The sequence below is a fragment of the Pagrus pagrus genome (genome assembly GCF_965226575.1).
Source record: "Pagrus pagrus genome assembly, chromosome: 6".
Lineage (NCBI taxonomy): Eukaryota > Metazoa > Chordata > Actinopteri > Spariformes > Sparidae > Pagrus > Pagrus pagrus.
The window spans coordinates 25,770,196-25,797,542 of record NC_140190.1 but is presented as its reverse complement, the minus strand read 5'-3'; the positions used below and the strand labels follow the sequence as shown (position 1 = coordinate 25,797,542).

Here is a 27,347-nt window from a genome sequence, read left to right as displayed (position 1 = left end):
TGAAGTGCTGTGATATAATTCTCCAACAATCATGTTGTCTTGTATCATACACAGACAAATGTTACATTGAGGTTCTGACAGGGTCTGTCACAAACACCACAGTCCCACTGCATGTATTATGTCAAATTATTAAATGGGATCAGAAGAAGTCATTTAAATTAGCCGGAGTTTCACCCGTTGACCCAGTTTGTCTCTTCATGTGAACGCAGACAGATTGAGGGTGGTGCATTGAACAAAAACAAATTAAAAAGATGTTCGGTGTATGCTGTATGTTCTCTTCTATCAGTCATTATGTATCGTCCATTTCAGTTGTTGCCTTTCAGCTGGTTCTCTTATCCATGTATCTTACAGTGGTGGTCAGATGTGTGTCCCAAGGACACCTTGACAAATGCATTATCTTAAATATGTGAAAGACCAATTTATATACGACCCTTGTGACAACAAGATGGGTTGCTGTCTCTTCATCTGTGCAGGCATAATTCCTTTACAACTTTAATTTTAAACATCACATGGAGAAGAGCTTTATATACAAATGAAATGAGTCATTTCATTTTAAGCTGTGCTTACACCACAGGCCTTTGTGTTCGAATGCTGCACCTATCCAATGACAATAACATCAAAAGACCTCCCTTCTGTTTGTGAACCAACACTTCTCCCTTTAGTTTTAGATGTGTTTCAGCTACTATGTGTGCTTTTCATTCCACCGGATCTCCCTAAATACCACTTGAGTCAAGTTTTGTTTTTACTTCTTTTCCATGCTTTTTGTTGGTGCCCTGCTTACTGTCTCTGCCAAACTGCCTTAGGCACGAGCATTTTGGCATCTGTCCTGTGTGAATGGAGTAAAAGTTACAGAACATGAATTAAATGCTGATTAAACTTTCAAATACCACTCATTTGTACTGTGAATGATATGCCAGAGCAATTTGTGCCTGGTCACAAGGAAAAAAAATCTGAACTGGGACGTTCAACCTGTGTCTGAGATTTGATTGCTTATTGCTAACATCTTCACCAAGCAGATATTACAAGTTCAACTCATTTTACCGCATATAGTTTAATCAGCTGGCGACAGAGCTGAAGCATGGAAGAGATGAATCCTGTCTAATCAGATTTATTGTAATGTTTGGGTATAAAGCCCGCTCTAATTTAGTTGAGGCTAAATGTTAGAGAGTCTTACATCTCATATGAGATTAGCCAGACTGGAGGTAGTCTCTCTCCGAGCCTGACGGTCCATGTGTCCGGAAACAGTGAAGATATTCAAAACCCGGTCCAACAGCCTTCGTCCGTGCCTTGTCCTTTCAAGCAGGAGCACAACAACAGAGTATATTCCAACGCCCACAACAGCTGCCCCCCCTCCAGCCAGCAGAACCACTCCAGAGATGTACATGTCATTAAGGGCTTGACCGGGCTTCGGCATGTGGTTAACCAGGGCCAGATGTAGTAGGACCCCTCCACAGATCAACAGTGACAAGCCAGTAATCATAACCACAAGGAGGTCCGATAAACCGCCACTCTTTAGCATGTTGATCCGCTGCCGGCTTCGAATGCAATTCATGTCCTGCACAGCCGAGCTGAGCAGTTGTTTCAGCAGGACTCCCAGGGCCAGCAGGCAGAGGGCCGTGCCTACACCCAGCCGCCATTCGCTTGACACGCTGGTGGTGGTGGATAGAAGGCCGACGCCGCCAAGTCCGCATCCCAGGATTAGAAGAACAGCCACGCAGTAGCAAAGCAGAGACTTCCCAGGATCTCTGAACCACCACAGCTCCACCTGCTCCTCCAGGATGCCATGCTGGATCCGAAGTGGGTCTGCTGGACTATTCAGGGCAGGCTCAGAGCCTCTGGGAGCCCCCAGGGGGGCAAAGTTGTCCAGTTCAGGCATCCTGATACCACTGCCACCCTTTGGAATAAGGCCGCCACCCCCAGAGAAGACAGAATCCACGTGATAATCCTTTACGTCCTTATCTCACTCACCAACAGTTACTGTGAGAGTGTCAGCACCAGCAGGAAGCTGGTGGCAATGATACAAAAGAAACGGATGTAATACACCAAATGTACTTGACTGAGCTCAGTGTATTGTAGTTTTCCACCTTTATCTTGTTCTAAACTGATGATGTCTTGGTCTTGTGGTCCCAAATGATTAAGCTCTCATGAACTGGATCTTCCTTATAGCTTCAACATCCAAAGCAAAGAATCCAAACATCCACAGAAGTTCTAGTCTGGAAGAAAAGACAGACAGATATAAGTTAGATGTAACAGGGTTTGTACAGTGATTCTATCTGCCATATATATACGGTAGTGTAGCATTATTTCCTGATAGTTGTGTCCTTCATTCTTAAGATTCATGTCCAGATTTAAGTTGTTTGTTCTGTTAAGTTCAGAACTTTACACAAATTAGGAAATTCATTTTAATATGTCCCATCTGTGAGCATGCCGGTGTTGTGACTCATTTAAATGCTACTCAGAAATGTAACAAGAGGATGTAAAAAAAATGATGCTAAATTGGACACATGATATAAATAGTGCATTTGGCAAACAAGGTAGCTAGCTAGCTGTTGTGCTAAATTAACTTGTTGATCTTTTATAGCGTGCTGGGGAGACTTTGGCAGGCTTTCTGTATTAGTCACGAGTATGCAATATTTTTTTCCCAGGATGGAAATGGTATCCATGGCAAAGTCAATGGGTTTATTGGATAAGTTTTCGGTGAAATGCCCGAAATAAGGTCTGAGGTTACCACAGGCTTAAGATATTTATGACATGCTGTGCTTTCTAACAAGCGGCTAAATGAGACTACAGAGCTTGACACGGACATTAAACGTCATCACACCCAACATGGAGACTTAGCTACTCACTAATCCGTCTTTACAGGCAGACTTTCGTCACAAATGATTCTTTCTCTAACTTTAGAACTTGTAGATTGATCAATTTATATAAAACATGTATGGTAACTTTGTAGTAAGACGCTTAGTGGTGGTGACATTCAAGTCATGCAACCGCACTATAGTCCGTTTGTAGTCTAACTATTAGCAATTTAATTTACGCTTCAAAAATCAAAGTGGTGTTCATCTGTGAAGATTATCTTGCTGAACAAAATCAATAAGTATCATAAACTTGTGTTTGCCACAGAGCTTATTTTCGGCAATATTCCAAAATCCAAGCTTATTGTTGAGGGAACCAGGGTGATGTTAACGTCGGGTTAGCCTACAAAAATCATCTTTAGTCATTGCTACACCACTCCATCATAGTCTAAAGGAGACAGGAAATGACATCACAGGGGAAGATGCAGACTTCCTGCCCATCCTTCCTTAAAGCACAACACCAAGTCTAGGAGTTCTTTGACTAACCAGTTTCAGTGCTGTCTAGCAGAGCTCAGTTACATCAAGTTACACAGAGACTGGCTTTACATGAGAACTGAAATTTGGAGCTCAAACCCTCTTTGTTCTGACCGTTCAAGGCTCTCTGAACAAAGACAGGTCAGTGAAGCAGAACTACGCAGCTTGGTGTCAAGTTACTCTTTAAGATTCTCAGTTTTTGTATTTTTGCAGTGCGTGGTGGATAAAAATCCATCAGATCAAAGATGTGCATGCACACGTGGGCGCGCGCACACACAGTTTCTCTCAACATCCAAACTTGCTGGTTTGACTGTGTGAAAAACTTGGTGTGCTGACACTGGCAACCTTTTCTATCTCTCATTATCACTATGCTAATGAGTTGCCACTACCGAGGTGGCTGGATAAAACAAGCATCAGCTGCCGATAGAATAAACAATGCCCATACACACACACACGCACACACACACACACACAATCAAAGAGCTAATGCAGAAATGTAAATTTTCTCTCTCGCATCCTCCCAAACACACACCCACACAAGCTCACTGAATGAATCCTTCTCTCTAATACTTCAAGTCTAATTAACCTTCTTGTGTGTGTCTATACTGTGTTGTTGTATATGTTTTACCACATAAGTGATAAATATTCTTAATATACATGCAAATCTTTTTTATACATATCCTGCTCCATTCTCCTCCTCTCCTCCTTCATTCTTTCCCTTACCTCAGCATATTTAACCTGTCTGTAGTTTGTGACCTCATCACACCCCCATAACACACTCGTGTAAACATAAACAGCACACACACACACACACACACACAGAAACAAACAACCAAGGTTATGACTGTCGACAGCTTGTCTTTTAAAACCTGTCAGCGGCTTTATTTCTATCAAAGTCAGCAGTGCGCGGCACAAGCCCACGCGCCCCGACACAAGCTGACAGGAGTTACAGTTTGTCCTCGCCAGCTGCAGATTTCGCTAACAAAACGCTGCTTTGCAAAATTTGAAACAAAAAAAATGTCAATCTGAACACGCAGAACACAAGCTCAAATTCAGACAGGAAAGTTGTTTTTTTTTAAAAACCTTTGACACGTCAACAAACCAGTTTATGTGCAGCGACAGAAACAAATTTTGATCGCATCTTTTTCCACCTGTTTGGAAAAGACTACAAACTAAATGCAAGATCACATTTCCCATTACGGCGGACAGGTATCGCCTTGTGCTGAGGCGGAGCAGTGACACCGTGACACGTGGAGGTACGAGGTGCATACGCAAGGTGTGAAATGAAGGGTGAGGTAATTACAGCAGAGAAGGAGGGGTGTTTATTGGCAGCATGCTGTTCTGGAAGCTTTTCACATCCTGTATCTGATGGGAGATTGTGTGTACGTGTGCGTGTGTGTGCTTGTTATGCAGGAGTAAACAAGGGTAAATAAGTGGGTGAAGATATGAAACGTGTTGGCATGTGTTTAGTAATTTGTGATGTGATTGTGTATGTTTCACACAGAAAGACAAAGATGAAGGTCCATGTATGCGCTGTATGTGCGTGCATGTGTGTGTGTGTGGGCGTGTGTTTGTTAAATCACTAATTAATCCCAGATGGTTCGCGCTCAGTGTCACTGACAGGTAGCGCCTCAGAAATAGCACAGTAATCGCGGTGTGTGTCTGTATGTTTTCTGTGTTTGCAGTTGAGGCGCCAAAAGGTGTAAAGGTGACAAAAACAATATATGTGGCCCTCCACCACTATCCACCTCTTTGTCTTATTTAGATTTTGGAAACATCCCCGTCCATTATACAGCGCACGCTCATGAAAGCTTATTTTCTGTTTCATTAGATACAGTGGCTCACAGTAAAGTGAAGCAGGGACACAAACGGGTGATCGAGCGGGAGGCGATGGCACGCAACAAAGACCATAAGATGAAATCGAAGCCTTAACGACACAAGTATATCTCTCTCTGTGTTGTGTTTCTCACACTCTGATCCCCACAGACACATACACACAAAGAACTGCTGGACGATGTCTGCCTTTCCTCTTTTATCACTTATATGACCTCTAGACTCTGTCATATCAGCTGTGTCATATTGGCCTCATAAATATCTTTACAAAAGCACTGACTCACTGCTTCACTCTCCACTGGCCTCCTTTTAAGTCATAAAAAAGAAACAGGTACAGAGACGCAAACAATTTACTCAACTTCACATGACTCAGTTTTTCCGAAGACCACAGCATTCTGGCAATCTGGAAGTAGAGTCCCTGAGGGCGTGTTTACACTGCATGGTCATGGGCTGACAATCGTGAGAGACCTGGTAAAATCTTCCTAACTTAAGCCTTATTCACACAGGACTAGTATCACCTGGGGGACGTCCAGTAATTTGTTATAATTGTGGAGGACGTCTGTGATCTTAATCCTCTGCCATGTCTGTAAGTTCCACCTCATATCAGCTACCTTATTTCTAAAAAAGAGGTCATGTGATAATATTAGTCACAAAATCACATGAGGTCCCCTGCTCATACTAGTCCTGTGTGAATAGACCTTCAGGCACTCACAATGTGATTACTTCTACTGGCCACTTCTGCAAACAACCAAAGAGCAATAAACACACGCACAAAGATAATAGTTGATAGACAAAAAGAAACCTTGTGTGGAGTTGTGGTGATGCAGACTGATGACTGGAGCTGATGACGTGCCTCTGCTCTCTTTTACTTCATAAGTGTGTGGTATGTCATTTTGAGGCCTACAGTTTGGCAGCGCACTACGTTGCCGTTTTAGGTTTTTGGAGCCAGAAGTGACCAAAATTTGGATGAGAGGGTGGAGCTGTGAAGAACATCCTGATAAGATCTGACTGAACTTTCGCTAGAGCTTCATTAAAATAATTGAGAAGGCAGGGTATGATTTAGGACGTGGCTGCCTTGTGATTCAAAAGCTGCTGGTTCTCAGACAGGAAGACTACTCTTTCGCGTGCTCAGTCCTTAGTTTATTTCTCATACCATCCTTTCATTCACTCCTCTCACTCATGCTCACTCATGATTGTCATCATCTAGGGGCCGTCAATTCATATCAGCTGCTCACATCAGCCGGGCACAACCGTCTAATATTACAACGACACACCTTCACTGTTAGCCTATCACCTCGCTGCTGTCCTTTTAAATACGATTGTCTCCAGCCACTAGTTCATTCATGCTGCTGTTTATCATGCGCCCTCCACCTCCATGACTGCCTAGTTGACGCAGTTTCACCAGATTCATCAGCCCTCTTGTCTCAGAAGAGTCATCAACCATCACCACCACGGTGTCTGGGCTCCATGGGGGGATTCTTCTTGCTGCTGCTCAGGGCAGACGCCCTTGAATCACAAAATCTTCCTGTAGAGTCTAAGTGCCACAGACCTTCTAACGAGACTCATTATTACGTATTCTCTGCTGTAATAAACATTTTCTTCACTTCATTCACTAGTCTTTCCTGATTTAACTGTAATCGGGACCACGATTTACAAAATGAACATCATGCTGTATTAAAGGAGACCAGAAACTAGTGTCAAGTGAGAAGAAGGGACATTTTCTCATAAGCTTACATACAAATCAGACTTCTTTTTGAAACCAGTGGAGTTGGCCCCCTGCAGGTCATCAGAAACATTTAAGTGTTGGCTTCACTTTTCAGACCAGAAAGCTCCGTTGATAATTTATACAGTCTATGATATCTCTGATTCACCGTGCATTCATCGCACAATCTGACATCAATTGATATCATACAGTCTGACAGCTAAGATTTTATCAGACCTATCTCGCGAGTGTAACATGCACAATTGTTGTTGTCGCACATTCTAAGGGCGTCGTTGGTGAAGAATAAAAACATCTCCTCTACACCTGTACACTGAAAACCTCTCGTACATTATGTCTGACAATGAATATTCACACCTCAGCTGTGAATTTTCACACAACTCCCACAATGTTCTTTGCGTCTATTCATAAAATATGCGCTGACATATATCCGCTGACGTGCTACTGTAAAAGAATGAATGCGTTGAAAAGCATTATTGATGATCCACTTTATACCTCCATTCGGCCCAATTAGGAAATTTTGGATCGACGCTTGTATCTGACAGTAACTTAGCCAACAAAAACAGACGCTATATCAGCATATTCCTCTGTCTGAAGTGTCTCACAGAGGCTATAGAAAGCTGCACCCATGATCATTATCACAATTTATTTGAAATGGGTGCTGTATCTGAAGATAATCCTAAATGGGTTTCTTTTAAGTGACGGGAATAATAAGAATGTCCCGGTCGCTCAGCCCCGCAGTCGAACCTAAAGTGACTGAAGACAGGCTGACGCTAACCGTCCAAATAGTCTGTGTAATGCAAATGCACGAGATAAATGATGGAAATATCATAATATCATCAAAAACCTTGGACATTGAGTATCGTTTTCTCTCTTTCCCACTTTCTGTATGTGCCTCCTCTTAGTTTTCAGCCTGCAAGGTCGCCAGAGGAGCTGTGCTTTGGAGTAAAAAACACTATACTGCACTCCAATTACCTGGGTAGCTTTGGGACTCCGGTATTCCCCCCTCTGTTATGTCAGCCCGCTGAATTCATTTCACCAGCCATTAGTGTCTCATTTTATTGTTGATTCGTGGTTCTCTTAAAATTGGTTGTCTCACATTCTATGCTAATCAAGAACGGTGGTCAGCAGTGTGGGTTAGAAGACGGCAACAACATCCAGCGAAAGTGGGGCAACTGAAATCTTGTGTCTTGGTGGGATTCTCAGTCAGAAGAATGAAACTGTAAATGCCCTTGACACGAGGTGGATGTTGGGGCAGTTAGCAGTTACAGCTTAGATAAAGGCATAGATGCTCGCCCAAGGAAGTCCCGCATGTATTTGCGTTTTGCTGTCAGGAAAAAGCTTCTTCTCCTTTCTTCAGATTTGGGAAGCAGGAAGAAAAAAAAGTGGCTTTCCTGCTGTAAAAAAAAATAAACCTTCCCAAGTATTGATTTGCTAGTAAAAATGTCAATATTTTTGCCAGGCGATTGCAGTTCTTCTTACTGTCATTTAGATCACAGATGCCAGGGGGGAAAAGGAAGTGCGACGCTCAGAATGAAACTTTTGCGGTGTTTAGAAAACTTAGCCGACTGAGGGGCTGTCCTCCCTTGTAAATCAGTCTTCTTGTGGTTTCCTGTTTCCTTCAAACATGGTGTTTCCTTTATTCAGAATCTTATCAATGCACATCTTCTCTCCACACAAACATGGAACGAGATAACTCTGCCAAATAGCCAAAGCAAAAAATATATCAGGCAAAATTTGGGGGGTTGGGGGGGTCCTTGTGGTCCTGCTGCTGAATTTCCTGCTGTGTGTATTTATCCGAGGGCCTTGGGCTGGTCTGAAGGGGAGTCCACGGGAGACAAGGCGATGTGTTGCCGTGGTGACAAAGCAATACTCTCCTACGCTCTCCTTCCTGTCTCCCCCCACACACACGCTGACACATACACCCCCCCTCCTCTAGTCAGGCGTTGATTCTCTTGGCGTCCCCACGGGCGAGGAGAGGGGTCAGGGTTGGCTCCATCTGTCTATGTGATGGGCATTGGTGCCAAGCGCCACGGGGGCTGGAGAGAGAGGAAAGAAGGCTCGTGTGGAGTGGGAGGGTAACGGATGTTTCAGAGCTGTCATCTGGGACTCCGAATGGGGCAGAGGGCTGAGGCTGAAGCTGGGGCTGGGGAGAGTGGGATAGGGATTGGGGGGTTAGAGGAGAGGGGGCTGGGTATGGAGGGATGGGCTCCGGGCTAGGGATAGTGCTGAGACTTCATTTGCTGTTCGTGGGGATGCAAGTGTGGCTGGCAAAGAGAAATGATGCTGAATAGGTCTTTATGCACACAAGCTGGATCTTTCTTTCTTCTCCACAATCACAATGGACAGCAGAGACACCCAGGGAGCCTCACTCTGTCAGGAAACAGTGAGCAGACAATGGCCGAGTCAGTGTCACTGTCCTCGCTCTGTCAGGGATCACGAGGGAAAACCTAAGACAGGAAGAGAGGAAGAAAGGCCTTTACATCAGCTGCACATACTGTACTGTAAAGTCAGCCCATGGCTCACTGTAGCAGGACTTACCTCAATCCGTCCAGCTGCAACATCATCACTTTGTTCAAATCTCAAACATGCTTCATCTCTAGAGACTAATGTATGACTATTGTCTGTCACCGTATCATTTCAATTACGAGCTCAATCAAAATGAGAGCCACTTAAACTTTAGGAAGGGAGGGAATACACAGATGCGCCCCTTGAGTGGAATCATTTAAATCTGTAAGCACCCATAGTCAGTTACGTCACAAACAAATGATTTCTTTTTAGACATGTTGCTGGCAGGACTTTACAAAAGGCATTACTTGTTGGTCAGTGTACCACTTTGGTCTAGGGTGAAATCTCTTTACAACTGTTGGATGGATTGTCATGAAATTCTGTAGAAGCATTCATGGTCACCAGAGGATACAACCTAATGACTTTGGGCATTCCCTGACTTAACATTAGGTTGATATTTTTTTGTTTGAGCGCTGACTTTTAATAAAGGTGGGCGACATGACAACTCCCCAAAAGTGAAGCTCTGTGGTGGCTGAAGTATAGGCCATAAACACCGGCCCCTCCATGTTAGCAGATGGGATGTGGGCCACACAAAACTCAAAGTACACGTTGAGTTTTTCCAAAAGATTGTTTCTTTCATTATAGGTTGTTCTTATAATGCTGACATATGTTAAATTCAAGATTCAAGATGTTTATTGTCACTCCGGTTGTACAAGTACACCTTTAGACATGATACTCCACTATAGACATGATACAGTGATGATGATGATGATGATGATGATGATGATGATGATGATGATGACGATAAAGAAAAACGGAGTATACAGAATCAAAAATATTGGACAGCAGGGATAAGGTGCATGTGTATATACTATCTATACATGTAGGTACACGAGACACAAGTATGATTGCTGAATGTAAAGGCAGCAAGGGTGTATTGTTGTTGTGCAAAGACAATAAGTGTAAAATAAAGCAAGACCGTATTAAAAGAGCAATAAAAGTGACCGTGTGTACTGATTGTTTGATTGAGGGTACATTGTTCCTTTTTCTGATAAGTTTGGTTTTAATCAGTTACTTAGTGCTATATACAGTAAAGAGGACGTGATGTCATGATTGACAGCAAACCCCTGCTCAGGATTGAGTCGGGTGCCTCAACGGTTGGGATTTTACTACTGTGGCTCCAATGAGTGAGCACTACTGTGCAGACTCCAAAAGACTTCACCTGCACAAGATGGCAGCGTTCATATCTGGCATATTTTGGCATGAATCCACTATTTAGACCTGGCTGTCAGCCTTGTTTTCAAATTTGCACAGTGGTCACTCATGATATTGCAGCTAAAAATAACATTTTCCCCATAGACCACCATCATAAAAGAGAGGTCTGTAAAACTGTTGACAGGACAGGGTCCATTATGACTCTTATCAATTTTTGATCCATGGAGGTTTCATATTTGTAAACCTTTCCTTGAGCCAAACAAAGCAATTTAAAAATCGGTCATATCTCTCAATGTAAAGTCTATGGGCCAAGCCAGAACTCACGGGCAGGGCCAGCTGGATAAAGTCTGCTATGTGTATTCAGTTGGCTGCAGAAACAGGAAGTAGACCTTGAGGCTAGAAACTTTTGATTGGAGTGAAAAGGCACCATCTTTAAATTCACTATCTAGTTCTTTCATAAATGTATCGATGTATTTGTCTTCAGTTTTACACAGTGACAAGAGCTGGAGAGGCGTTGTCCATCTTTATATACAGTTCATGGTTTCTGCCTGGACAACTGTGGGATGATTGCCAAGAAATATGGACATTCATGTTCCCCTCAGGATGAATTATAATCACTTTGGGGATCCTCTGACTTCTTCATTAAGCTCCATCATTAAGTTACAACTAATCTGGTTTATGACCAAATCTAAACACATGTCATTCCCTGAGCCTCAGCTGTACTTTATCTTCGGTGTTTATTAGTAGCTGTTAGCATGCTAAAAATACTTAACAAGGCAAACATTCAGCATCAGTGTTGTAACTGTGAGCATGTAAGGGATATGATTATTGGTCTGGCCAATTATTGGGGCAGATATTCAGCATTTTTCAGTTAGCGTTGTTTATTGTGTCTAATTGCCAGCACAATAAATTAATTTTAAATTTTGGCTCTGATGCAGCATCCTCTCTCTGTCTGTCTGTAGTCAACACGCTGTGGTTCTCACTCAATGTTCCGCCCATGATACTATCTGACTGGTTACACATCACAAGTAATAGTCTAACAACTCTTAATAATCTGAAACTGCAAAATAACTAATAACTAAAGTTATGAAATAAATGTAGAGGGGTGGAAGTATAAAGTAGCAGAACATTGAAGTACTCAAGTAAAGTACCTCAAAAGTGTACAAAAGTACATTACTTGAGGAAACTGTGGCAAGTTACATTCCATCACTGGTTATTCTAAATGTTGACACTGAGATCAGAAATCAGTTTCTGATTGCTCATCACCTGTGTTGGCCCTGAAGAAGCCACATTGGTTGATCCCTATTTCAACTCACGTCAACCCCTCCCTCTTACTCTCTGGCTCCTGGTTTAATTCCACCTGTTCTGAGCGAGCTCATTTCTCAGCTTATGGCACAGCATCACACCGACCGCCACAACCAGCCAAGACCTGCCCCCCTGACACCTTATCCACATACAAACACACATACACACACACACAGACATCCCCATCTGTTCTCCCTCCTTATCTCCCCACCCTCCCACACCTTCCTTACTTTGTTCTATACCTCGCTTCTCTCCTCATCTGTCTCACCACCAGTGCTCCTTTATCTGGCTAACTTCTTATCTCTCCCGTCTGCTGTCTGCGCTGGCGTTTTGGTGTCGGAGAGAGGGATGTGCGTATGGGGTGGGAGGGGGGGGATTACTTGTCTTTGCCACAGATCCCCCTCTGGCTCCAGGTAATGCTGTCTGACTCAAAGCCCCTGTGCCATAATGCATGCAAGCACACACACACACACACACAATGCGCAGCACCTGTTCTCGTGCGGTGGTGTTTGCACTGTTTTCTCAGCGAGATTGTGGTGTCATTACCCCCTCGTTCCCTCCTGTATCTGCTCCCCCATCATTCCCGGCATTGAAATCCACCCATTCATCAACCTCAGTAAAATTCCTCAGCATTGTCAAACCTCAACACAAACACACAGTGACAATATAGGCTCAGATAATCAAAATATGATTCATGAAAATGCACAATTTCCATCTGTTATCGAATATGGCATATGGCATTTCCTTCTTTTTAAATTAGCTTCCTCCTCTCACACTGCTGTTGACAAAAATGTAGCCCAGCCCAATCTAGTTCAGTTTAGCACAGGCTGTGGACCCTATTCAGTCCCTTTGCAATGGCAGCAGCCAAATGTGTCTCTTAAATGCTGGGCCCAACTCATACTGTCATGAATATTTCTGCATCCGTCAAAAAGTCTCCATTACCAAACAAGAGCAAAAAAACAATGTTTTTGTAAGTAGGAGGAAATTAACTGAATGACGTGCATAATGAGTGAGCTGTGTCTGTCCCTGCACCGAAGAAGTGACTGTTGATTCAAAAAGAAAAACCTCTGGAAAAACAGCCGGCTGCTTTCCTCTGTCGCGCACAGCTGCAATATTAAAACGCTAATCAAATCACCAATTAACATGCTGGTCCCCTTCTGCTTCACTCCTGCTGACGACGGGAAAGAAGCTCTCTTTTCTTTTTTCTCCTCCAGTCTTTGTTTTTTTTAACCCTCCCCCCTTTCCTCTTGTGGGTTCAGAGGTGATATTCCGTATATTCTAATTTGATATCGGCTGTCTGGTGATAATGATTCTAATGAATGAGATGGCTGGCTCGACGTCTGGCCGTCTATCTTATCCTGTTGACTACCTGAAATGATGTCTATACTGCAGCAGCACCTTATCATTTAGACTGAAGAACTGCTGGTTTTGGTTATTTTTAGCCACAGAGATTGCCATGAAGTTTTGTACAGACATTCACGTTCCCTTGAGAACTCACTTTCTCTTGGGCCACCATGAGGTCGACATTTGTGGTTTTAGGTGAAATATCGCATCAACTTTTGAATGGATTCCAAATGAAATTTGGAAGAAGCATGTTTCCCACTTAATATTGATTGACTGATACCACTCTTGTAACTGTACACTAAAGCTACAAGCTGGAACCAGCAGCTGAAAAGCTTAGCTTAACAAAAATGGGAGTGAAACAGCTAGCTTGGCATTGTCCAAAGGTATCAAAATCTGCCTGCCAGCCGCTCTATAGCTCACCAATTAACATGTTGCATCTCATTTGTTTCACCACTGTGTACAGCTGAATACTCCTCGCCTCACACTCCCCTACAGTGGCCACTGTTTGGTTTTTGGTTTGACCCACTTCCTCTGTTGATATAAAAGGCTCATTTTAAGGTAGCAAAAGCATTAAAATTCTTAGTTGCAGGGATTATACACAATAAAAATATAATCGTGAATATCCTATTCCCTTCCTGAAAATAAATCCTCCAAAAATCCAACACACTGGACCTTTTTCTGGGCCTAAATTGCTATTTAAAGGAGGTTATGTATGAGACTGTTACTTGGCCTATAGACCCATAACTCCCTGGTTGCCTGTCAACTGGTCCTGGCTAAGAAGTAGACCAGCCACATCAGTGCAAAAATGTGACTTTGCAGTCAGCCTCAGCTGTACATTGAGCGAGTAGGGATGCAGGATAATAATGAAATTCAATAGAGCTGATAATCTGAAGCCAAATTGCTTTCATTAACTTAAGTAGAGCCACACACCTTTAAAGTTTTGTAGATAACAACAATAAACACAAAGAAGAAGACAAGAAGAAGACTAGAGAGCTAAACATGTGGTCGCACGTCTGAATTTTTTTTTTTACAGATTCAGAGGAATACAGTGCAAGAACAAGAGTTCAGAGAGAAGAGAAAAAATCTACACGTTTTAATTCGAGCTGTGGGATACCCTCTGGTTTGCATTAACATCAGGAAAGGAACTTTCTTTTGAAATTAAAAAATATAAAATTATTGGTCATTAGAAGCAGGTAATTATCGGTTGTCAGTTTCTGCTGAAAAAAATTCCATATCGCATATCGCTCTCTCTTCAAACATGGTAACCTGCAAAACATCAGCATGGTAATGTCATGCAATGAACATGCTAGCCTACTATTGTTAGCATTCAGCACAGTACAGCTGCACAAAGCTGCTAGCGTGGCTGTAGACCCTGACAAGTTTTGCATTTGGAGACAGGTAGGCGAGTTTTTGGGGGGGAATACTGTGAGTCACGGGATTCCTCTGAGATTCCCATGGGACGAGAGTCAATTTCACCATTTATCATGTGACTGTGACAGGATAGGAACAAAGTGAGTGGGAGCGATAGCCGAGGCCAGTTTTTATTCAGTAAATATGCAGTTCAACATTATTTTCCTTATTTTGAACATAATCCTGTTCATTCTGTCGTCTTTTTAAAATTCTGTGTGATGCTCTCCTGTCTGCTCTGGCGGCTGGTTGCCTGTTGGCTGCAGCCACCTGATCAGTGCATGGAAACACAACACGGGAACAGGAGTCATTCTTCCAGGATTGGGACGGGGTGTGAGCAGGAAGGGACACAAAAATGTTTACGAAATCATTCACCAACTTTCCCTCCACTGAATCGGTCGAGTTGAATTGATTATGCATCGGCTGTAGGTGGACACATTTTATGCTCAGGGACACAAGCGGACAGTCAGTGCAGCTGCTGTCAATGACACACTACATGCCTGACTCTGTGTATCTGCTGACTGTGAAACAAAATGCCTCTTGGGGATATTTAAGATTCTGGCCAACTCTCTGTTCCACCCTTTGTCTGGCATCCATGTCACACACACACACACACACACACACACAGCCACACACACACACCTCACCTATACCAGGGCTCTCATATAACTCCACTTTGCACGGTCATCTACAGACCCATTCACTTTGTTTTCCTCCTCCTGCTCTTTCATCCGGCGCTCTGTGTTGACTTCAGGCTCCGTCCTAATGAGTTCTATCACATGTTGTTTTCAGCCTGACCTGTTTTTAAGAGTCAGACTTCATCTTAAAAGATCTATTTGTTGTGGTGAGAGCGACAGCATGTAACCCTCCGTACTTCAGTCGACCTGCCACGATTCGTCCGTGGTCTTCAGATTAGTTACAACAGATCCATATGAACAAAGTGGCACAGGGGAGGTCATGCATGGACAGCGTATTGATCTGTTCCAATACAGACAACACTTCCTCTCGCTGTGGTTTATGAATTTTCCACAATGCAGCAAAACTGACCTCACTGTATATGAGAGCAACCCCGAGTATTGATGATCTACAGGGCAGATTATGCGCGCTTGTTAACCGTCATCCCGCCTGGTGCAAAGGTTAGGGTGTGACCCAATGTCAACATGTCTTACTTCCTTGTTTTTAATGGCATCAAAATTCACTATGAGGAAAGTCCAGAACATTACATTGAAGTGGGAAAAGCACACAAACAAGATCCCTGTAGTCTTAGAAGTCAAACTACATTGAGGATACATGTGTTTAGAGGTGATTCTGAACCCACGGTCTCGTCTGCTTATTTGATACTTAAGAAAAATGATTTAATAATCATTTGCTGGAAGGAAACAGAGAAGAACATTGGACAGCAGGTGAACAAACTGCGGCTTTTGTGTTTGCACATTCTGTCAACATTTGTCGTAATTGAGCCTTCAGGGAAGTCCTTAAAAATAACAGGAGGTTGCTTTTCATCTCAAAACTTTGGATGCCACAAAGGTCACGAGAGCTATGATTGGGTTAGACGTGACTCAAACAAGGGATACATAACCAAATAACCTGTCTGAAAAATAGATAAAAGGGGAAAAAGACAACAACACATACTTGGCAGCAGGAAATTGATACATTAACATACATTAGCTTTTAATACAGAAAAAAACAAACATTTTTTTGTAGCTATATCAGCAATTGTTAGGCTAAATTTAATATCACCTGATTATAGATGACATGAATTCACAGATGATTATTCTTCTCTTATAATTCACTGATAACAGGCTCATTGTTTTTACATTTGTTATTATCAAAAATGTGTTTATCATTGTTGTTTTCATTGGGGAATAACCGAAAAAGGGACATTTTAGTGCCTAAAAATTACTCACAAAAAGTTTAAAATAAAAATAAAGAAAACAAGAAGAGCTCGTGTAAAAGAAAATAAGATTAAAAGATGTTTGATTTTTAAAAAAGTTGTAAGTGAGCGGAGTGTTCCTGTGTGTAGTTTCTCGGGAGCATGGAGTCTTACCTGTGCGCTCAGCTGCTCTCTCTCGGTCTCTTCTGCTCCGATCGTGCTGATCTATTCCGCCTTTAATCCCGATCAGCAGACTGTGTCCACGGCTAATAAAAGTCTCAACACAAACCACTGCGTGCCTTCATTTCATTTCTCGGATAAAGGAGTCCGGGATCCGGAGTCATGCGATGGCAGCAGCGGGCTGAAGGTGCTCCTCTTCCTGCCTCCGCTCGGTCGCTCTGCCTCTCCACCGGACGGACTTTCCCCGTTTAATGCAGGTGTGGCCGCGCGGCGCACGGCGGCAGCCAGGGGACGCCGATGGGAGGGGACAGAGAGCCGGTGGATCGACCTCCGCACCGCCGAGGGTCCCCCGTGGGGAACCGCAGCACATGACACGTGGTGTGGGGTGAGAGATAAAAGCCACACTGTGATTATGATGTCCGCCGATGGGCTGAGTGCTCATCTGTTTACTGAGCAGATGTGGTTTAACCCATCCGGTCTCTAAGGGACGGGAAAAATGCAATTTGTCCACACGCAGGGCTCATCAATACCCCCTATAGTGATTATTGATTGAGTCATACCAATTACTTATTACCAAAAAGGTCAGCACATGTGGTTCACATGCACATAAACTTTATTCGTTATTTAAAGAGTTCATTCTTGACCTTGGAAATGATAAAACAGTCTGAGCACAAGGTCCCTTTAGTGGCTGTTGAGCAGCTTTTGATGACATCACGTGATGTTCAGCAGATGGACTTTGTCCAGTTCTCATGGAAGTGCAGATGTTAAAATGTGAGCGCTTAAAGAGATTGCTTTGTCATATTCATGTCTTCCTGTATGTGTTCAACATGGCTATTCAAACTATGTGTTCCTTATTTCATAACTGTTAAAGGAGCACAAAGACATTTTAATCAGAAGAGAAAGATCTTCACTGACAGATTGTTTACGCCTAAACAAACTAAATAAACAAACTCTTTGTTTTCATTAATGAATAAACAATCTGACCTTAAAGGACAACATCATTTCATACTGTTTTACTTTGTTCATGTGTGGCGGACCCTGCCACTTTTCTAGCTTCAAACAGTGTTCTGGTGACCTTATCATCCTCTGAGAACAGCTTGTTTATTTAGTAATGGAAAAATAAATATTTCTGCGTTTTTATGATTGACTGATTAATTTTATTATTGTGTCATGCACAAATAATGTGCCCAGCCCGAACAGGCTTACAAGACACCATTATCAGTGAAAACAACAAACAGACCAGAAACCAGAGCAGCAACATATAGACAACTAATAGAACTGAACAAATAAACCATCTTGATGTTTTTTCCAAACAAAAGTAGCCAACATAAAAGCATTCAAATTAAACAACCATTCAATTATTCTGTAATCGTCCGTGCACTGCAACATTTCTAGATGTTGAACAGACATTTCATTCAGTGTAGGAATTCTTAACTCATCATGATATCCTGGATATTTTCAAATCTGCCACCTTCAAGGGACAGAGGAAGGACTCTTGTTCTCAGCTGTGCAACCAAAGACCTCCGACTCCTCAATAAGTTTGCTGTAACATATGGTCCAGTGCCATACTCATGCTTGATTTAAAAATAGGTCCGTAATTTTGGTTTTAACAAAATATAACCTTCCTTTTTCCTCAAATCTAGCTGGTAACTTTCCTCTAATTATGCCGTATTACTTCCTCATTAATCTCCAAAACTACATAGTGCCCCTTTAAGAAAAGGATTATAAACTCATTTTGTTTTAAAACAACTTTATTCCTACTGTTAAAAAATGTTTAGTGTCATGTAATTCTATTTGTATAGTTCTCAGTTTGTAAAAGTTTTACAACTGTTCTCTGGTCATAGTGGTGGAGTATTAACAGACATGAGTTGCACAACAACTATTAATATTAATAACAATTATTTTCTGTTTGTGGTTTGGTGTACAAAATGTAAAAAAATCACGAAAAGTGATTTCTCTCAGCGCTAGGTGATGCTATCAAAGCTAATTTTGACTTTAGGAGACAGGGACAAGCTACGAATCTTCACAATAGTGCAGCTGGAATAAATAATTATTCAGTATAATTTCAAACCAATCGCATTGCCTCTTCATCTGTTGATTCTTGAGAATCTGGATCATTTTCAGAACCACTTCCTCCTCCACCACTTCTTCAGGTTCGATATTTTCATCCTCACCAGGGCCGTGATCCAAAATTAGATCAAGTGCTTCATTCACAGTTAGTCACTTGCACATTGTGGTGCTACCACAGAATGGCATGTGCAGACAGAGGAGTCTTATTTATAGACCAAAGAAAGAGAACTAATCAGTACAGTTGTGTTGGATATAATGTGTGAGAGAATGTGTCTGAACTGTAGCTGAAAATTTCTTTTGTACATTTTGCATGTAGGACCACCGATGTGTGTAGCCAACACTTAGCATGTAAAACATTTCAACTTCTGCAGAAAAATACCTTCACAGTTAATTGTTTGTTCTAATAAATAGCCTCCCTGTGGCATAACACATCGATCATGGCATCTCTGACACAATGGCTGTTATTGATTGAATTTGTTCGGCTCTGCCAAGAGTACCTCACATCCATTTACCTCCTCTGTAGCCTGGAGATGCACCATAATGTAAAAATAACATTTTATGCTTTTAGTGTCTAAACCTGTAGAATAGATTCAAGTATGTTTTACTCTGTGGATGAAAGGAACCAGACTCTAACATAACGAGGATGAAGAGTATCTGTCCTACTCATGATCAGAATGTAGATGTAGTGTACTATGTTTAGATCTGCTACATGAGAACAGTAGTGTAATTATGCCCCATACCACCCTCAGCTCGTCCCCTACTATTATTTCTATTTTTAATGTCCGTCTTTGAAACAGTCCACAATGCTTGATATGTAAATGTAGCTGTTAAATGAACTGTTTGAAAGAACGGCCGATTACGCTGATTGTCTGACAGCTCACTGTGAACTAATCATGTTAATCCTGATGGTTTTAAAGTAAAGCTGAAAGCTTGAGACTGTTTTTTGAAATAACTTTACTCTTATATCATGTTTTAGAGGCCCTAAGATGTTTATTAACATTTCAAGAATGTCCAGGCAGCACTGACAGGTCTCCGGTGCAGCTAAAGAGCATGTGTGTTGGACAGGCAAAGCACATTTTTAGGTCCTTGTTCTGGATTGTGAGTTTTGCAGAAAGGTCACGCCGCACACAGTGTGTGAAAGATTTAACAATGCAAAAGCCCGTGTTTATATGTTCTGTGCTAGTAGAAACATGGCACTAATTTCCCGTGGAAGAAGACTCACTCCCTCTGTAGATATGGCCAAGGGAAACTTTGTGTTGGAAAGTGGTGGGGACATGATGGCTACAGTGAAAACAGCATTTTTTGAGTGGTCTTCAACAAATATGATTTTAGGCAAGGTAATGAGGGGATTGTATGAGGTCAGAGTAGGTGATTACGGCAGGAAAAATGCAAAATGTTGCATCAAAATTCATTTAAGCTCATTTGTTAGTTAACATTTCTTGGTGCAAGCTATTATGTGAGCACATTTGTATGTCCCCAGCATCCCCAGTGTGAATGACACCTGTGTAAAAGCCTCATCTAAGGTAACTTCAACACAACGGGATTTAAAATCCCCCCACACTGGATCTTTAAGGTGTCTGTATATTTTACCAAAACTGCTTGTCTGTTGTTAGAACAGCGTCTGAATCTCCCCCACTCACAACTTTCCAATATGGATGTACAGAGATAGTGAGCAGGGCTTTTTCATTCTTTAAACATTTCAGCCACTTTTTGTGTGTACAAACGAGCACCACGCTTGAATTTCTTGGAGAGGCTGCATGAATATATCCGCCTTTATCCTCGCACTCAAATTATAATCGCGTCACCCCTCACTATGATGACAGGCTCTTCACCCTGCCTTCCAATGTGGCTCTTTGCAACAGCTATACACAATTTAGTCTTCTGAAGTGGTCGGACAACACAAAGTATGTCTTTTCAAGCACACCCGGCCTTCAGTCTCTCTGTCTGGGTCTCAGATGACAGTTCACTGCCTCTTGTGCCACATATGGTGATTGAATGTCTGATTTTGAGGAGGCTCTGAAGAGCGACTTCCAGCTCTAATTTAGCAGCAAAACATGACTTATGAACTGTTGAAGAGACAGCTCATCAGAAAATCAGAAATACCTGTAGTGCTAGTTATTCATCCAGACTGTTTGGGGTGAGTTGTTGAGCGATGACACTCGGCTTGTGGTGCTCAAAGTGCCCAAAAAATACATTTGAAAAACTGAACAGCAATGTCTCTTTCCAGAAATCATGACCCGGTTACTCAAAATAGTCCTCAGACCTTGTTGTGAGTAGTTCATAGGAACTATTTTCTTTCTACTACAACTACACGCCAACCGTATCACTGTACAAAAAGAACCGCGCATCTACTCACAGATCAAGCCAAACTGGGTAATAAATAAATCTCAGTTCTTGAAAAGTTTTGTTTTTTTAATTTTTGGGCTCCCATGACCAAAAGAGGTGCGACATACAGCTGAAATATTTATTACATAGTGAAGGCAGGTTTATATTTATAAGTTGTGTAACTCATTTGAAATGATCCAATGTGCCATTAAACTTTCTGCCCTTCCCTGTTTGTGGAGCGCCTCATGCATCACTGTTGACAGTATTTATGCCAATTTATGCCACGATGCGAGTAGCATTAAATTAAATATATAAGTTGTCATGAAGACTGTTATGCTCGTCTGACGGAGATCATAAAATACAGTGGTAGACTGTGACAAAAATAATGGACAGTTTATGCAGCTGTGCCACACGTCACATTTAATTGACGTTTCTTTTAGTATACAGCTCCGAGGGACGGACGTCTCATTTTGTTAAATGCCTGTTGCCTCGACTCCTTTCTCTTTGTGTGTCTTCCTCACCTCCTTCACTCGCATCTCATGTGGGAGGGACTAAGATGTGAGGAGAGGAGGTGAGGAAAGGAGTTGAGGAGGTACAAACTGAGAAATGAGAAGAGGGGAGAATGTCGCATCACAAAACTCTGAGACGCACATTTTTGCATCTACAGTTAGTGGTGCTGGATGATGAATGCATCCCTTTAAGCCTTGCTGAGACTCAGCACAGTGTCTCCGTTGATCCAACCGACAATCTCACTGAGGGAGGTAAAGGTGGCTGTAGTGGAGGGGGCGACTGTCGAAAGCAGTCTATCATTTGGTTACATTAGCAGTAGACTTGTTTATTTTTGTGATTTTAATTTTTTTTTTGTTCCATTTGCATTATGCGGCCCCCCGCTGAACTGAACCAAATATCAACAATGAATGAATTTAAAGTGGCTGCTGTCAAATGGAGCCAAAGAGGGAGGCTGATGTATTCTCACAGCAGTGTATTTTATTCAAAGGAAAATTAAATTGCAAAAATGTCATGTTTTCTTAAAAAATGCTGCTCACATAGTGACAGAGCGCTGTTGAGACTGCAGACTAAACACACTCTCATCAGCTTGGCACACTGATTATTGATTAATATATGTTTCCATTAATGCTGCAAACCTGTTTGCATTTGGTTTCTCACTCATGCATTTCAAGTTCATTTGATATAAAATAAAGATAATATATTCATTTATTTTAAATTGGACTTTATATTAGCGTGTTGTGTGTGTGTCCCTGCTTTTACAGAAAACCTGCCTCAAGACCGTCATTCAGATGTGATCTAGTACTTTCCTGCACTGAACCTTGATAATTCATTGAAACACAAGTCAAGGCAAAACTGAGGAGCTTTTCATTGTCGCCTACACGGTGCCAAGGTGCCAAGAGGTTGACATTCTGCGAGTCTCGACTTGTTTTTCATCATGTTCCTCTTCAGAGCCACCATGTTTTTCTCCAGGTGCTCCCTGTGGCAGGAAAACTCCATCTGTGTTTATCATATCTCTACCTGGGAGGAAAGGGGAGTGTTTCTCGTGAGCAGATGTACTGCAATCTGTTAATAGTGGCGACTCTGCTGGAAAAAAACATTGAATTTCTCCCTGAAATGCACAAAAAAAAGAGGAATTCTTAACCCCCCTCCAAAAAGTCACAGACAGCTGCATATGGTAATGCTGAACTTTAAGACAGTTGGAGGAATGTCCTGCAGTGGGAGGTAATTTGGTTTATGACAACTTTGTTTAGGTATTATAGTGAGAGAAGAGGAGAAAATGGGAGACAACCTGTGACATTGCCACTGAGGTATGAAAGCGGTTAGTGATGCTCATTGGAATAAATACAGTCACTTCAATAACTCTTCATTTCACACACATAAATGCACAGATGGCCAGATTCACATCCACACACCTGCAGACACTTTGCAGTTTTGGCCAGAGAAAATAAAACCTTTAACCAAGTTTTAATCCAAAAATGGAATGATTTATGTTTTGAGGACTAGATTTTTGTCCCCTAAAAGAAGGTACGTCCTGACAATCTGGCAACTTAATGCTGTATTCATGTGCTGCTCAGAGTTTCCTGCTTCCCGAGATTGGAAGTCTATCTTCTTGCTTCGTTGTGTCAAGTCAGAATGTGGGAGCAACATGGGCGATGTTTTGCATTTTATCTCTCAGAGCGTTTAAACAACACATTGACAGCTGTTTCTGGTCGTGAAGTGTCAAGGAAACAGATCATGTCAGCCATGAGATATATTTCACAAATGTGCATGTCACCATCAAGCCAATGTTTACTTTCGTCTGCCGTGTTTCAGCATCACAGGACGTCAACTCGCGTGCCAACATTTTCTCCGACTTTCTGAGGTGTTGCTCTGACTTGAAAAGTCATGTGAATTTTCCCATTCGGAAATACGTTTCTCCGGTTATTCTGTCACCACATGAATTCACTATAACAGATTTAACATGCACAAACCTTAAAATGAAGGACCTAGCTGTAAAGCCATACAGTGTATCAGTTAAACCAACCACAACCTGACCTTGACCTCATCGTAAAGTTGTATCCCTCAAAATGTCCTCCAGGAGGGTCACCTAGCAAACAACTCAGAAAAATTGGAAGAAGTACAGGAGTCTACACACACACACACACACACACACACACACACACACCCAGAGAGAGTGAGAAGAGAGGCTGATCAAGCACTGATCAGGCACCTGATCCTCGATCTATACAGACCAGTGTCTCATTTCCATTTAAATTAAAGGTACTCTAAGTTGGCAGGACTATACAAACTCACCAATGATGAGGGGAGCAGAAACTTTTTCTCGCACAATAAGAGCTGCAAAATGAGCTCCTTTGATCAATAATAGTTTGTTTTTGTTCTACCTAATGATCGGACAGATGTTTGCCAAGAATCTATAATTGCCTTTTCTCAGCGGTGGGGAATAAAAAATTCCTTCGAGATTAATCTGAACTATTATCAGGTTCAGACTTTTAAGAAAAACAGCGACTTGGTGATTCCAAGCATCTTATGTTATACAGTATCTTGACACAGCAAGAAAACTTTGGATAAAACTAGATTAACCTATGTATTTCTGCAATGACAGATATGTTTAAACGTTGTTTTTTTAGGTTTAATTTTACACGTTTGTGTTGTGAAAACGCTGTGCTTTTGGTCTGAAGAGGGTTTTGAAAAGATCATGTTTTGGCTGACCTTGTTCTGAAGACACAAACACGGATGGAAATGTCCATGACGTCTCGTTAATATCTGGTGGTTTTGTGCTTACAAATGTTGCAGTGATGCAGCCATCCCCAGCTGTGACTCCACCACCATTCCCTCCACTTCCTGTCAGTTCATTAACTGTACTGTATACAGTATGTAGTCTGAATGTGACATAACACATATTGTAGAAAAGTGTTATATCATAAATGAAATTTACAATTTAAAAGTGTCTTAATTTGAACCTTTTTTTGAAATTTAAAATGGCATTTTGTTCTGACCTCTGCTGACCTGTGGCACGGACATGACTAGGGAAATGGTATTCCTAATGCGTTATCAGGGGGGAACCCATTCTGTACTTCCTTCTTTCTGGCTGCATCCTCTCAGCACTTCCTTCAAATGAATCATATTTGATTGGTCACTTTAGTGGATGAAGACCTGTTTTGGTCCAGAGAAAGTTGAGCCAGTTTCATCTTTTTTCGCTGGTTGGCCCTGCATTTTTTGCAGGAGTCCTCTGTGTTGCCTGACTGGTCCCATGCAAAAGAATAAGGAAATGTCCTCCTGGACTGTACCTATACACACACACAATGTTCAATTTCATAGTATGACAAAGCTGTTCTTACATTCAAAATAGGTTTAGACACAAAAAACACTTGATTAGGGTTAGAAAAATATCATGTTGGCTTTTTAGTTCTGGAAATTGTTTAGACGTCTCATTCAAAGTAGTGTTTTTTCACGCTGGGCTTTGGTTTGTCTGAACTCAGCCTTAAAGGTGAGCCCAGCCATCCTACAAATGCAATCAATGCTGGTCACTTGTTTTCCAGATCTCCATTCTTTCAGTGAATAAACAAAGCTCATGGCCGTATGCGAGGATAGGAACATAGATTAACCGTAAATCAAGAGCTTTTTCAGGCTCTGCTTCGCTTTCAGGTGAGAATGACTAAAGACTCTGCGAGTTCACAAGTTCAGTTAAGCTACAGTGCAGATACTGTTCATTTGGGCTTGAGAAAAACCTCTCATTGTCTACCAAAACTGACTTTCACCATCTCAAAATGGGGATTAAGACATCTGAAATGTTTTGTTTTTTAAATAATCTGTGGGCGTTTTATCTTTCTGATGTTATTCTTTGGGGGTTCAACGTGTTTTCTTCTTGATCTGTTTTTCTTTGTGTTCATATTTTTCTTCTTTTACACCAGTTCAACCTTGAAAAACACTCTTTTCTTGTATAATGAATCATAATCACGCCTCTCCTTTGAGCATGAATCAGCCTGAAGCATTCTTGTCATCTCAGTGACTGAAGAAAATCTAAAAATGCATGCGTGTAACGTCTTTTGTGCTTTTCATACTCTCAGTTAATCATGTTAGAAGTTTAGATGAGGAAACATGCCAACAGAAAATTAGCTCCATGCGCAATCTTCATTTTAACTGCCATACTGTACGCTGTTTGGGTATCTATCCTTTAAAATGTCATTTGTGTTGTTGGTTCTCTTGCCACAGAGGTAATGCTTTGATAATGTCATGAAAGAGAATGAAGATCGCTTGTACCAACGCAGCTCCCGGCAGGTCCAAATCAAGTGGTACGATCAAATGATACCCAATTGAAAAGTAAGCAGCAGTGTTCAAATGGATTATAATTAGAGAGCGCCACAAACCGATCTGACAACAGAGCATGTGAACAGCAGCTGCTGCACTCCAAGCAAATCTTTATTCATGAATGGGCGGTGAATGTACAAACACTCTCTCAAGCAGACAGTCTTCCTCTTCGTATTCAAAACAGAGAGTCAGATTTATGTTCTCATCCAATTAGTTTTCAGATACAGAGCTTCGCTGTTTGTCTAATCTCTTCATAGGCAGCATATGTGACATTTACACAAGAAAACACCTTATCAATGACGCCCCCCGACACACACGCCCTTCGTTCCAGGCTCACAAAGGAGACCACAGACGCACATGGACCGATGATGGGAGGTAAATTCTTCCTGTCTGCAGGACGGTGGCATGGTGGTGAAATATGGACTTGCTCTTTTCCGGGGAGGGCAAATGCCAGACTGTCACACACACTGCTGAGACAGACAGCAGTGAGCTTTGTTGCAAAGGGTCTGACTTCTACAAAGCCTGTGATGAATGGGGAAAGATTTGGGACAATATTAATGAGCTGTATCGAGCAAGGAGTCGGCACAACACGGCTGCATTGCTAAAAGAGTTTGATTAAATGGACTTCTTGATGCCAGAATCAATTTTAACCTTTTCAGTGTTTTTTTTTCTTCCTCTCTTTTTTCCTCATTTTTCCCCTTCAAGTCAGATATCCTTTCACTTTGCACTCCAAATATAAAGCTTCTGAATATGTTTCTCAAGTCAAGTTTAGGCATTTACACTATTTCTCTTAAGTTTCAGCTTAACGAATGAAAAAGGAATACAAATGAGTTATTATCCATAATGATGGGAGGGTGCACCAAAAATAGGGCATGTCGTCCATGCATTTATTTCCACGTCTGTGTGTGCGTCTGTGCCCTGATTCAGTGTGATCATTCATGACCCAGACTGCAGCTCAGTCACCTTGCCCGCTGTGATGTACGAGACTGTGGCTCATTGAGCACAAACAAGGAGAAGACTTTATGGAGAATTTAGAAAGGCTCGTGCAAATATGATTGATGATGAGACGATCCGATGAGATGAGATCCGATGAGATGAGATAGCGCTTTGAAGTCAGTTTTTTTAAGAAAAAGAAATTGCATCCGAAGCAACTTCATCTGGGAAAAAAAAACGTGTTGGGAAAACTTCCACCATGATTATCATATCTTTGATTACTATTCTTTGTCGGGAAAAGAAGAAATCATCGTCAAACTCTCCTCAACCTCCAGCTGCCTCTCCGTTCATTAGGCATCATGGTTTACAGCGACTGTCTCGCAGCACTTTAGAGTAGTGTGCCCGTGGTTTATGCTTCAGGAGCAATTTGTGCAGGTGTCCACCTAATTATAAGCAATTCAGAAACTTTCTGTGCACTTTGTGATAAGAG

At 41.9% G+C, this 27,347-nt stretch overlaps 1 protein-coding gene across 1 annotated transcript; it reads right to left on the bottom strand.

Moving 5' to 3' along the window:
* Nucleotides 1-592: 592 nt before the first annotated feature.
* Nucleotides 593-17,052, bottom strand: tmem125a (transmembrane protein 125a). Its single transcript, XM_084354632.1, has 3 exons — nt 16,706-17,052; nt 7,855-9,329; nt 593-2,213 (listed from the first exon to the last, which is right to left on the bottom strand). The coding sequence occupies exon 3, from the start codon at nt 1,874-1,876 to the stop codon at nt 1,178-1,180; it is 699 nt and encodes a 232-aa protein (XP_084210758.1). The 5' UTR covers nt 1,877-2,213; nt 7,855-9,329; nt 16,706-17,052; the 3' UTR covers nt 593-1,177.
* Nucleotides 17,053-27,347: the final 10,295 nt, after the last annotated feature.